We start from the raw sequence: 14333 nt of genomic DNA, 5'->3' as shown, positions 1-14333 counted from the left end.
CTATCATTCCAAATGAGATATACGAGTGAGTGGCTCCCGAATCAAATAACACTGAACATACATTATTGAGGATAGGAATCTAACCTGTGAGCACTTTATTGCTAGCGTCAGCTTCTCCTTGGGTTTAGGAAAATACCCTGGCAGGAACCTTCTCATCTTCCCTTTTTCCCTCTAGCTTGAGCTGGGGACACTGCCTCTTTTGGTGACCTTCCTGACCACAGTTGAAGCATCCCTTGGTGTTTGCATGACACTCTCCAGGATGTTTCTTTTGGAACTTATCACATTTCGGGTATTCTACATAACCCGACCTATTACCTCCATTGTTCGTTCGTGCCCTTTTATCGTTGTCGGACTGCTTGTTGTTAGGATGCTTTCTTTTCTGACCATTATTGTTGCTGGACTGATTGTTGTTGTTGTTGTGGTTGTTGTTCCGACCATTCTAAGGTTGACTTTGCTGCTTAGATTCAGGCTTACTAGCTTCCTCCTTACTAACATTCACCTGAAGCCTTTCTACTTCTATTGCTGTTTCTAGAACATCGACATAGGTAGTATTTCCCAGGTTCGCTAGCTTAACCCCTAGCTCAATCTTTGGTCGATGTCCTCTAACAAACTTGGTCACCCTCAGAAAGTCAGTTGAAACCATTTCTGGTCCAAACTTGGTTAATCGGTCGAACTACCGAGCATATTCTGCTACTGATACCTTGCTTCAGACTAGCGAACTCCTCGACCCTTGAAGCGATGACTGCCAAATTGTAGTACTTTTTGTGGAACACCTCCACAAATCTGGTCCATGTCATGGTGGCGACATCGTGAGTCTGCTGAACTAAGTCCCACCATATTCTAGCATCCTTCTTAAGCAGAGATGAAACACAGGATATGCGGTTTGCGTTGCCAAGATTCATGTGCGTTAGGATCGACTCCACATTTCTGAGCCATTCTTTCGCCTCGAAGGGGTCTGTTGTCCCTTCAATGTTCGGAGCATGTTGCTTATGAAACCACTCGTAGGTTGGCTCCATGTGCTGAGCTGGGTATGGCGCATAGTTCGCCATTGGCCATCCCCCATATGGACCAACTTGTTGGGGGTGGTGGAGCTATTTTCTGAGGGTGTGGTTGCGGTGGAGGCAGAGGGAGAGGCTGAGTCTGAGGCTGAGCCTATTGTCGCTGTTCCTGCAGTAATTCCTCAACTTTCTATCGTAGTCTGGCGATTTGTGCAGTGTTGTTAAACGGCAGTGGTGGCGGTGCATTTCGGTTGGCAGTAGCACACGCTCCACTTCTGCGAACTAGAAGGGCTTCATTGCTCTCAGGAGCGACGTTGGAGGCGTTGGCATTGGTGTGAGCAGACCTTCTGAGCGACATCTTCAGCATAGTTCTAATAGTTAAGAAAAACATGTTAGAACTTACCCTAATAGGCTCTAAGGCAAAACTTAATCTAAGCAAACATAACTCAGACCTATTAATTATGATTTCTTATGAAAAAAAAAATATAAGCCTTCTTTTAATTAGGGTGTGTTTCTATACTTAGAAAAATAAGCAATCTTTATTATTTTCTAAGTCTATTTCTAGTCATCCTATATGACTTAATTCTCAGGCTCGAAACTCGTCGTTGTTTCAAAGTTAACCATATTGAGGGAGGGCAGGGATCAGTAAAATCGTTCCCACTACTATGGCCCCCTAACTCTCAATATAGAACCCGATTCATTGATTTGTATCCACCCTCACCGAACATGGTCATTATTTATTAGATTTATTATTTATTATGATTGCAAAAGAAAAAATCAAACTCATACATGTCATCAAAATAACAATGATATTTATTTGGAAAAAAAGTTTTCACTAAGTACAATCATAAAAGCAAAAATAATAAATAAAATAAATAAAGAAAGTAATCTATTCTAAAAATCGAGATCTTCTACATTTGATCCTTCATCTAACATGTCATCATCTATCTCCTCATAGTCATCATTCTCTTGAGCCTCAAAATGCCCTTGACGAAGATTCGTAAAGATTCTATGTTTTTGCTCGTTTGTGAATTGGAATTCCATTTTAGAAGTGAACCTAAGTATGAGAAAATAATATCTCATAGCTACCAGTAATTCATCTTCATCATCTATAGTCTCCCATATATCTTCTAAGGCTGCAATTATAGTAGGATAATCTTTAAAAAGTCTAATCTCTAAAACATATTGCTCCATAGCTCTCATCATAATTTGCTTAGTTGCTTGGAGGTGGCTTATCTCCCTGTGGAGTAAGAGTAATCTTCGAGTGATTCTTTCTAGCATTCCTATGGTATTTCATGGCTCTCTAATAATTTTCAAGGCCTTAATGGCTCGAACATCCTCATAAGTTAATGCTCCATTCATTCTTAACTGAAAACATAAGGCTAAAATGTTAGCTATACATATAAACATAATCATGCGAATGAACTGTGGCACGGATGCCAACTGTAATGACCCAACTATTTCTAAGACCTTAGACCATTAAAACTACTAGACATAGCCACTATTTTCGAGAAAATTTACATAAGGAATATTCATAACTTTATTAAAAACTCCAAATTAAATATTGAAATACATAAATGAGCGGTATGTGATCCCATTGTTTTAAAATAAAACATAACTTTAAACTAAAGGAAATTGTTTACAAAGCTAAATGCGGAAAATACATAAAAACATAATTTAAAGAGACTAAATAAAAATAGCGACGTCCATCGAATCCCTTCATCGTTAATGCACAAGCCAAGCTACCATGAATCCTTCCGCCGCCATAAATATTTTCCTGCATACATCAAAATAAAGGAATGAGCCTAATGCCCAGCAAGGAAAATCTACTAGCACATACAACATAAAACATAACATAAGACTATAAAAACATGTATTGTAATGGCCATCATACTTCTTGGGGCTTGCTAGCTAGGCAATCATATGCCCATAAATTTACGGGGCTTAGTTATCTAAACAAGTCATATAAAATTATGGGGCTCGTTATCTAAACAATCATATGCCCAAGGAATATATTATTGGGACTTGTTATCTAAACAAGTTATATGTTTGTTATCTAAACAAATTATATGCTTGTTATCTAAACAAATCATATACTTAAAAACTAAAAACATATCATACATATATCATAACATAAACACATAAAAGCATACAAAATCTATCCTATTTTCCTTACCAACACCGAGATATTTGTGAACAAGGATGAGATTTAGAACACTCCTAAAACCAACAATAAAGATGGTGAGTATTTCTAAAGATAAGAGATGATAAAGAAGAGAACTAAACCACCAAGAAGAAACTTAGCGAAAAGAAACCTTAAGTTCAAAGAACTTAAATACCTAACCAAGAATCGAAAAAAACGAGTTAGGATTTGAGTAAAGAAAACTAAAGGAAACTAAAGAACCATACATAAATGAACTTAAGAATAGGAATACCTTTGGATGTACTAGAACCGATCTACACCTTGATATTGAAAACACACTCTATATCTCACTTCCCAAGTGTTTATGAAGCTTAGGATGATAAAACTTTTATCCCAACCCAAATGTTTATCACTCTATAGTAACCCTAGCAGCTTGAAGGCTCTGAACACAACTTGAAGAATGAGAAAAATGGCTGGGTACTAGGACCTATTTATATACTTCAAGGAGTGAAACTATCTCCTTTTAGCTTGAATAAAATAATGAATATTAATTGAAAAATATTTGAATATACGTTCAACAGGTGCTTAAGACTCGGTCAAAAACGTTCAGAGGCAAGTCAAGAGGTTAAGGCTACTTTTAAAATTGAAAAAACCGAACTTTAAAAAATACATAGGTGGGGCCGATATATCGCCCTCTATAGGCGATATATCGCCTCTCCTAGTATTCCCGAGGCTGGTTGGATCGTTCGTGCAAAGTTGACGTGTTTTTCGTATCTTCCATAGGCGATATATCGACCCCTATGATGCGATATATCAACATACATGAATATATTAAACATGTAATTGCACTTTTTCAGCATAATTTGAATTGATTAATCAGGTTTGACTGAGTAATACGTGATTCCAGCAAGTTCTGGAAGGGTCTAGAGCTTCTAGAAACTTCTATTTTTGAATCATCCACTTAAAATGCTTAAATCCTCAAATAAAGAAGTTTGTGAAAAGTGTTATGCTCTTAATGGTCTTGGAAGATTATAGAGTTTCTAGAACTTTCTTTTATTTAAACTATAATTAAATCCTTAAATAAACCTGTACACGACAAGTGTCACGATCTTATTAATTCTATCTATACCTTATAGTATAATAAATGACATCTTTATAATCAATTATATTAATCAAACCTTATGTTATAATTAATATTCTTAAACTATAGGTTAAACTTATAAAATTGATAAGTGTTGCTACGAGTGTTGAACTAAGTCCCAACTTGAACCAAAAACCATAGTAACTATCATACTATAACTACTACTAGCTACCACTACTACTATTTAACTAGCTAAGTAAAGTTTGGGACTCTACACAATAGTTGGAACGCACGTGAGTAAAACATAATAAGTTATCATAATTAAAATTTTAAAATAAAACCATGACTTTGTATCACTAGGCAACAATTCTTATTGGTAGATGCATTCTCCTTTTTTTGTGGATGGGTTTTCAAAGATTTTTTTTACCATACTTACATATTAACCTAATAGTCCTGATATACAAGTCATTAGCTAGTGTGAAAAGTATATAGTTCAGGTGCACCTATAACGTTTGTTTAAGGTAGAACTAATTTAATAACATAAACGAAAGGCCTACCAAGTGCCTAAAGTGTAAATTCTGACTTACAAGATTTGTCCATGAAATAGAAGAAATTAATTAAGGTAATACCAAGCTCTGTAAACATACGACGACATTTAAATGAAAACACAAAGTTTGTATACTTATCACGTTAAACTAATGTACAATTGAGTAATAAAATATATTAATTAAATGCACTGGTAGATCAAAAGATCACATTTTAATGCATTTATCATTGTAGTATTAATCATAGTTATTAAGTTGGTATAGTTGAACCAACTCTAGATGTGCCGTAATGGAAGGGTCTTCAATTATGTACAAAGTTAAGGTAAAAAATGACATAATTTTTGCATGATATACTCACTTAAAATAACTAATCTGCATACAGGCCTCTTGCTTTATGTAGTTAGTAATAATGAGATTTTGGTTATTATCCAAACAAAGAAAATGAGAATCTCCTATCTTAATTGAAGTGAACCAGTGATTTATTTTTGAGACTCGTTTATCTGTGTTTTCTAGTGTCGAAGGGCTTAAGTGTGGAAACATGATGGAAAGACTGACAAAAGGACAAAATTTGGGGGAAAATATTTTTTCAGGCCACTTTCTGCGACCGTAGGAGAAGGATTATGCGGCCGCAGCTCCTGAACAGTTGGGCATTTCTAGGACATTTCTGCGGCCGCAGGAACCACTTTCTGCAGCCGCAGCTCTAGTGGGATAGACAAATTGGCCAGGTTCCTACGGTCATAGGAAAAGGATTCTCCGGTCACAACTCTAGAAGAGTTGGGCATTTCCAGGACATTACTGCGATCGCAGGAACCACTTTCTGCGGTCGCAGCTCCAGTGGGCTAGACAAATTGGCGAGGTTCTTGCGGTCGTAGGATCGCGTTATTTTCTCTAAAAAAATATATTTATTTAATTAATTAAAAAATTCATTTTATCATACTCTCTTTCTTATCACCCTCATTTTCTCACATTCCTCTTCTCTTCATCACCTAATTTCATATTCTCTCATTCTCCTTCTCTCTTCAATTTTTTTTTTCAAGAGGCCCTATTACTCCAAGGTTTTGTAAGTATATTTCTCTTTTAATCTTTGCCAACTTTCTCTCCATCATCATCCACCACTGTAAGTCTCCTTTATCATTTTCTTCTTAAGTTCTACATTGTGTTGTTGAGAAATTTTTCATGATAAGCTACTGAATCAGAAATTTGTGTGTGGTGTTTCACTGAGATATGTTATTTCTGGATTTTTATGCTATCATTGAACCAATTGTATTGAACGTTGGTGGATTTGCATTTGTGCTGAGTTTGCTTGATTTTGAAATTGGGAAATTTTGACCTAGTTTTGGATAATATTTTTTTTTTGATGATTTTGTGAAATTGAAGTGACATTGGTGAAATTGGGAAGTCTAGATGCTTATTTTTATGTCCAATTTCATTGGGTGATCAATTTATTTGGAGAATTTTTCCATTTTCCATTTCTAAGCCACAAATTTGGGGATTTTTAAATTTGAAGGTATTGATGATTGTTCTTGTGCTTCTTTTGATTGTGGAAAATTATAAATTGAACATTGATTATAATTTTTGAAATTGGTGCTCTTTAGTGAATTGGTGATGATGTGTGTATTATTTTGTGTAGTTTTGGTTATTGTGTAATAATGTCTGCTAGTAGAAAAAGAACTAAAACTGGAAAAATGAAAAAACAACAACCACCAACCCCACCCATAGAGAATGAAGAAGACCTAAATTTTGAGGATGTGCCTAGGTTTGCCAACCCAATGGCCAATTCTAGGTACATTCAAGATAAGGAACGTAGCCTTATTAGGGAGAGAGGGTTTGCAACCAATTGAAAAGATGAGTTTATTGTCCTTGAAGAGTATAAGTCTGTGATTAGAGCCCATAAGTGGGAGGTTTTCTGTGCTCCTCCAATTGCTACTATCATCCCCGTAGTTCGAGAATTTTATGCTAATGCTTTTCACCATGACTATACATGGGAAGCCACTATTAGGGGAAAAACTGTGAAATTTCACAGAAGTGATATCAACAAAATTTTCAAATTGCCTACCCTAGAAACTGATGAGTATAGGGAATTACAGGACCAACTATGTGAGGAGAGCACTTGGGACACTATCATGCAAGCTTTAACCCTGCCTGGATCTGAATGGACCTTTAATGGCACTCACAGAGTTGGGTTTCCCTTCAATTTGTTGATGAGGGAGAAAAGAGTGTGGCTGTATTTTATCTGTTCAAATTTGACACCCACTGAAGCTTTTACCATTGTCACCCCTAGTAAGGCGGTAATGCTCTATGTTGTCCTACAAGGGAAATCCATAAATGTAGGCAATATTATTGCTTCTAAATTGAATGAGTGTTGTGTCACTAGATATGTGGGGTTGTATTTTCCTAGCCTTATCACCAGTTTATGTTTGAAAGCAGGGGTCCCCATTAATGAACTAGAGGAGAAATTGCCCCCTCTAGTTTATGATTTGGTCAAGATTAACAATGTGAAAACTTTTTCAGCTGTTTCTAGTGCAGGTACCTCCAGACAGTCTGCTCATCCACTGCAAAGAACTCAGAGCATAAGCCAAAGGATGGACATTTTGGTGTCTCAGTTCCAGCAGCACCACTTATGGAGTGTTAATGTGGCGCAGAACCTATATGCTTACAACCAAGCCTTTGCTGCTCATTTTGGGATTGACACTAGTGGATTCCCACCATATCCACAACAACCCAACTCTGGGTATCTTCCACCTGAGGGGGATGACGAGGCATATCCTTCACCGTGAGTTGAGTCTGGTAAGTTTCTTTTCCTTAGCTTTTATTTAAACAGTGGGGACAATGTTTTTTGTAAGTTTGGGGAAGAGGGATTTATTTTAGTTATTTGTTTCATGTTAGTTGAGTCAAGTTTCTGTTTAGTTTGGTGTTTTCTTATAAAGTGTTTGGTTTTGTTTGTTAATTGTGTTGTGTGTTAGAGTATCTCCAAAGTATGTCGAATCAAGATAACAATGATTTAGTCCATGAGAATAAGTGAATGACTTGTAATATAATTCGAGAAAATTATATTTGATTTTATAAAAAAAAAAAATCTATGTGCTTGGTTTGACCACTTCTTCGAATTACTTTATGAAACCGCTAAAACTGAATATTTGATCATGATTGGTAAATTCTTGCATTTAAATGTATGTACACTTGCTGAATTTTGAATGTGTAAAGAATGTATGAAAAATTCTAGAACTTGCTTGCTTGCTATTTTAGGCGAAATCATAGACAATGTTTGTTTAGGAAAATGATTTAGGCAATTTTTTTTAGGACAATGCTTGCTATTCAGAACGTTTGAACCTTTCAAGACAACCTTGATTAATTTATCCCTAGTTACCCTTTTCAAGCCTAAAAGAATATCTTTTATTGTTAAACACTTATTTTGAGCCTAATTGAACACTTTATTATTTTCCATTCCCTTGATCTATACCATAAGCATACATATATATATATATATAAATGGGGATTGATTTGTAATGGGTGTTATTTTGTGATTTGGTTGTGACAATAGAAAAATAAAAGAAAAATTAAAAAAAAAAATAAAATAAAAAATAAACTACACTTCTTATGTTTGCTCGCATTGAAAAACATAAGTTTAGGGAAGTGTAGTTAAATAAATAAAAAAGAAATATCTAGTGCCAATTTTTCTCAATCTTGGAAAATAAAGAGAAATTTTGGGTTGTATTGGACTATGATGTGAATATCAAGAGTGGTTTTGTTGGGATTATATGCTTACAATATATATGAGCTAAATGACCATCTTATCCACCGTTACCCAAGCCTTTCAATACAAGCTTTAAAAGACCTTTTGATTCTTGAACATGCATTGATTTATATTAGTGGAGAATAATAAGTTAGCAAGCATATGGAAATATGAGATTTGATGGATTAATGGTGAGAATTCAACATGTCTAAATTATTTTAAATGTGTGTTATTTACTGTTCATGATTGAGTAGACAAAAATTATCAATGAGTTAGGGTAAATTGAAGGAGTGGTTGTATTGAAAATCTGGATTACTTGTCAGTTATTTTTCGACGATTTTATATGCTTGTCATTCATTAATTTGTTAGGTTTAAAAATTGTGGTTATCTTGATTCATTTGTTTAGTGTTTGTATTTATTTGTTTAGTTTGTCTTCAGTCTTGTTTTCTCTGCACGAGGGCGAGCAAATGTTAAGTGAGTTTTACACTCGTTTATCTATGTGTTTTCAGGTTAAGTGTTAGGGGTTTAGTTTTGTTTTGTTCTATTTTACGCTTGTTTTTATGTGTTTTCAGGTGTCGAAGGGCTTAGGTGACTTAGGTGTAGAAACATGATGGAAAGACCAACAAAAGGACAAAAGTTGGGGGAAAACGGTGTTTCGGGCACTTTCTGTGACCGCAGGAAAAGGATTCTGCGACCGCAGTTCCAGAAGAGTTGGGCATTTACAGGGCATTCCTGCGACCGCAGGAATGACATCGTGCGACTGTAGGATATGTCGACAAATGTGAAAACACATATTTTTGTTTTGGTCATTTCATGTTTTAAAAAAACGTCATTTCATGATAATACCCGGATTTACCAATTTTATTACGAATTGCGATTACGTATACTTGCATAACACAAAAATCTTGCAACATTTTCATTTTGTGCATATTCCCCTTCAAACAAAGATTTATTGTGACAGGTTTGATATTTCACATAGGAACTAAATTGAGGTCATTTTTTATGTTCTCCATTCAAGTTGGACAACTAACATTACGAATTCGTTGGGGACAACATGCACACAGGTTAAACTCTCTACAAATGTTAATTTGTAAACCTATAAAACATCTTAACATGAGTGGCCACCATCCATATATTGTGTTATGTGTTAGAAAGAAATAGTAAACTGACTTGTAAAAATTTGAAGTAGATAAAGAGCAAAATGGCCCTGTATCGGTCCCAAAAGATGAAGTATTCCTACAACCAATTCCATCCTATACAGGCGGTCCCAAAAAATAACAACTGTCAAACACTCCCTTGTAAATGCACTTAAAATAATTTCCTATTTAATCCCCCCCTCATTCCCTAGTTCTTCGTCTTCTTCCACACATCGAAAGCAAGCTGAACATTACCCATAAATTTGTTGTGCGTAGAAGTCACCAGCTCAAGAGCAATGCGAATCCTCTCATTCGCAGAATTAAAATAAAATGAAAATCAATCAATACATATTATAACTAAGTGCATCCACATTAAGAAAACTTTTGTAGTTAAGGACAAACAATATTAAAAAGTTATTTAACATACCCCTCTTCGATATATATAAAAGACACTTACAACAGAGTGTTTGAAATAGACCTCGTGACGACCCTCAATCCGGTTAATGACATGGATGCCATAGTCATATCCATTTGATTGTTGAAGAACTCCAACATTTGTCTGAACCTGAAAACAGGTGAATGAAAAAGAAGGCCCCATTTTCTCGGCTATTTGGTCAGCAAGTAAGTAATCAAGCTTCTCCATCTAAAGATCAATAAGCAAAATCATCAACTTCTAAATTCATGAATATATTACACTCCCACCTTAACTAGTTCTCTTCCAAATTTAACAATAAAACATTTCATTACAATACCATTCTTATTTTGTAAGTATTAACTTAATCCCACACCAAAATCTAAGTTACACTTACCACCATTTTCACAAGAACACTTCCAGTTGACAACCCATGTTTGTCGAGCATCGAGTCACATATTTCTACAATACCATCACCCATATGTACTATAAAAAGCAACTAGTGTTCTATTTTTTCATTGTTGATTGGAATAAAAATCTGCAAGTCAGAAACATAACGTTACTAATATTTAATATTAGTGTACAAGAGAACAGTACAAAGTTTGTAAGGGGAACATACATGCAGACATTTCTTCAAATCACCAAAGTAAAACTTCCGCGTAGAATCATCATGACCATTGTCTGGAAATAAACTATCAATGCTAATTCCAGATACCTGTGTTGCGATATAGTCGAATTTAGTATTTATCGGGCCCAAACAACCAAACTAACCAATGAATAGACCAACCTACCGTCAATTTTGTACTCAAATACCAAGCTCTTCCATCTTCTACTAACACTAGTAGAGCTGTACGCGTGTTCACCTTGAAAACAACATTCAACACCTACATAAGTAAAAGAATATCAAAATAAAATATTAAACCAAAAAACATAACATACTTGAATTAAACATTCATGTGCTCCAACTGTTTATAAAATCTAATTCTCTACTACTAAATATATATTCAATTTTATGCATAAACCCGATTTTATACAAACAGAGGCAAAATGAGTTTATTATAATATTTTAACAAATTAAAGAAGGTTAAGTGTTAAACCTCACCTCTTACCCGGACCCAAGCTTCTAATCAAATCCCTATTGAGGAAATCAAAATCCGTCTCCACCAATCTTTCACTACATACAATCAAATTATTTGCTACTTACAATAATTTTGATATATAAACTATCACTTATTCTCCATAATTATATAAATTTGACTCAAACTAACTTACTCAGGCACAACTGGGTCAAAAATAAATTCAACCAGTGGCGCAATATCAGGATCGTCAAGTATCGGGGCACTTGCATTAAACGGACCAATCATTTTCATCTGAACATCACCCTTCAATAGTGCAGAGCTAAGTGGCAATGACTGAGAACTACTCTCACCCTACATGTACATAATATACAGTACTAAAGACAATAATATTTAACAATTCAAAAAAAAAAATCATATCATCGTTACCTTTCCAATATGGGAACTACCACCTAATTTACCTGTCCAACGATGGCTTGTTCCCTTAAGGTCTGTAAATAATGTCATTGGCTTTATCGTACCTACTCTAGCCTTCTGCATTATCCACAATCAAATATAAATATGTCTTCAAAATAATGCTTATGTATATACAACAAAAATATAAGAACATTCAAATTCAAATTACTTACTTTCATCGTCATCTCACGCTCCAATAGAGTTTCTCCAAATTAGGATGACATCTTAAAAACATTATCGTCAAATTTTCCCCTCTTCATTCCCCCACAACTACCCTCCGTCCTACGTATAACCTTTTCATTTTTCTTACATAAATTAGTAGAACTTCCAGAACCAAATTTAATACCACTCAAACCAGAAGAAGAAGTTGGGTGATTCAACTCCTCAGATTGACTTTTACGCTTCGGTACTTCACCACCATGGATATCTAAAAACTTAATTTCATACTTATTACCCCCTTCGACGAAACGAACTCGCTGGATCTCCAAATCAACCCCTTTCTCTTCATCATTGATCATTTGGTTCATGAGTTTTGCATCATCACAATTGCTGCCAAATCTTGTAACCATTTCACATTCATACATTCTTCGCTCATCATCTCTACGTTTCCTAAGATCAATTAATGTCTGCAAATAACCCATTATAAGCCGTACACTATCCTTCACCTCCCGATACTCATTCCGTAGGCTTTCCACAGAGTTTAATATGCGATTAAGAAATAACTCTTCCATACTAAGTCTCTTGAAATTTATCAACTTAATTTTCAACATTCCTTTATCAATTATGTCATCAAAGCATAACAAAATCAATAACCACTAATATATAACATTTTATAGTTTTCGACTACACAAAGAACAACATACCATTCTAAATTTTACCTCCAAAACTCTGCCCCTCATCTTCCTCAAAATTATGAATTTCCCAACAAAAAGTAATTAAAACTTATTATTTACTAAGTATTCCTTTACATCTAACAAACACATGTCTATCAACTTTACATATCTTCAAATACATTTTCAATTTAATGAATGACTTTTCTTTTCAGCTACATAGACAAACTAAACAGATATAAAATAAATCACATTTTCTATCCTCATTTCCTTCAATCACTGCGTTAAGAAATTACCATCCCCAACACTGAAACCAACCAGCTTCATAAAGGAAGAAATTAACATCCCTACTACATTGTACATATTAAAAATAAAAGTTGACGGATATATATTGAATGGATTTAGAGATTAATGGTGTGTAGACTTGAATTTATTGTCCAAGTGGAATCTATAGAAAGAAAAAATATAAAGCCATTGAACTACTGGAAAACTGACACAGTAATAAACATGGCAGAAAATGCTTTTAGATTAAATTGTCCTGATATGAATGAAAATGGGAAAGACCAAAGATCTAAAGTTTGACCTCATATTAATAATAATTAAAACTGCAATAGATACAAATGTGTTTATTAAATGAACATTACAATATTGTTCCCTTGTTTAGACACAAAGTAGGTTGGGTTAGAAGTTAAAGCCTACATTGTTTTCCTGTACCATAAGGCTCTCTCTCTCTATATAAATTGTCCTAATATGAATAAAAATGGGAAAGAACAGGTTTTTAACTCTTAACTCATGTAAAACTAAATATTTTAAGGAAGGTAGAGTAGAGTAGAGAGTTATATAAATCAAAATCACAGCATTAAATCAAAACAAGGTAGAGTAGAGAGTTATATAAATCAAAATCACAGCCAAATGGGATACCTTGGTTTCACCGTTGTTCTCCCCGCCGGGGTTGGTTTCCACCCAGTTCTCCCTTGGCCTTCGTCTCCCTTAGTGAAACCCACCAAAATTTCACATATATGTAAAAATATGAGGAATAGAAAGGATAGGGCAGATAACAATAGCTTTTCTAGACATTAAAAAAGAAAAAGAAAAATTGAACTCTTAACTCATGTAAAACTAAAGATTTTAAGGAAGTTAGAGTAGTGTAGAGAGTTATATAAATCAAAATCACAACATTAAATCAAAACAAGGTAGAGTAGAGAGTTACATAAATCAAAATCACAGTAAAATGAGATACCTTGGTTTAGGTTGGTTTCCACCCAGTTCTCCCTTTGCCTTCGTCTCCCTCAGTGGAACCCAGCAAAGTTTCACATATAAGGAAAAGAAGGGATAGGGTAGATAACAATAGCTTCTCTAGAAATTAAAAACAAAAGCCAAATTTTCTAGATAGATTTCGTAGATAACAATAGAAAAATTTCTGTACAATAGGAAATTTAATAAATATATAAAAACAAACTGGCTTTTTGACTTTTCTAAAAAATATATATATTAAATTAAATATTTTTTCTCTACTAACAAACCACAAATGTTGACTTATTGGTTTTTTTTTTTTGAATATATGTTAAAACTGAAGCATCATTGGGTTTTTCTGCTTGTGTCAGGTTTCTTTAAAAAATAAATAAATTATAAACCGTAGCTATGCTGGCGTTCCGTACGCCCGCATAGCAGAACTTCCCAATATACATATATTGAGTGAGTTAAAAACTATTCTACCTTAAGGAAAGTACTTCAGCTAGATATTACTAACATCGATTAAAAAAACTTATCATTGAAATGTCAATTAGATACATGTGTCATCAAATCAATGAAAATAAGAAACTTCTTCTAAAAACAGTTAAAAATGAACAAAAATAGCCTAAAAAGGTACAAGGAGAACAAACAAATTTATAAGATTGAATGTATAGTGTTGATAGATAAAGT

The 14333-nt window shown here is 34.4% G+C and overlaps 2 protein-coding genes across 2 annotated transcripts; both read right to left on the bottom strand.

Annotated features, from left to right (window-relative positions):
* Window positions 1-9670: 9670 nt before the first annotated feature.
* On the bottom strand, window positions 9671-10901 carry LOC133796199 (uncharacterized). The gene is made up of 3 exons (XM_062233682.1): window positions 10446-10901; window positions 10094-10279; window positions 9671-9943 (listed from the first exon to the last, which is right to left on the bottom strand). The coding sequence occupies exons 1-3, from the start codon at window positions 10527-10529 to the stop codon at window positions 9845-9847; spliced, it is 369 nt and encodes a 122-aa protein (XP_062089666.1). The 5' UTR covers window positions 10530-10901; the 3' UTR covers window positions 9671-9844.
* On the bottom strand, window positions 10548-12436 carry LOC133818541 (uncharacterized). Its single transcript, XM_062251463.1, has 7 exons — window positions 11754-12436; window positions 11554-11658; window positions 11321-11478; window positions 11158-11222; window positions 10862-10932; window positions 10668-10763; window positions 10548-10586 (listed from the first exon to the last, which is right to left on the bottom strand). The coding sequence occupies exons 1-7, from the start codon at window positions 11763-11765 to the stop codon at window positions 10548-10550; spliced, it is 546 nt and encodes a 181-aa protein (XP_062107447.1). The 5' UTR covers window positions 11766-12436.
* Between the last annotated feature and the right edge of the window lie 1897 nt (window positions 12437-14333).

This window comes from Humulus lupulus, chromosome 1 (genome assembly GCF_963169125.1).
Source record: "Humulus lupulus chromosome 1, drHumLupu1.1, whole genome shotgun sequence".
NCBI lineage: Eukaryota > Viridiplantae > Streptophyta > Magnoliopsida > Rosales > Cannabaceae > Humulus > Humulus lupulus.
Note: the sequence above shows the minus strand (reverse complement) of the source record. Positions and strands in the feature narration are given on the sequence as shown.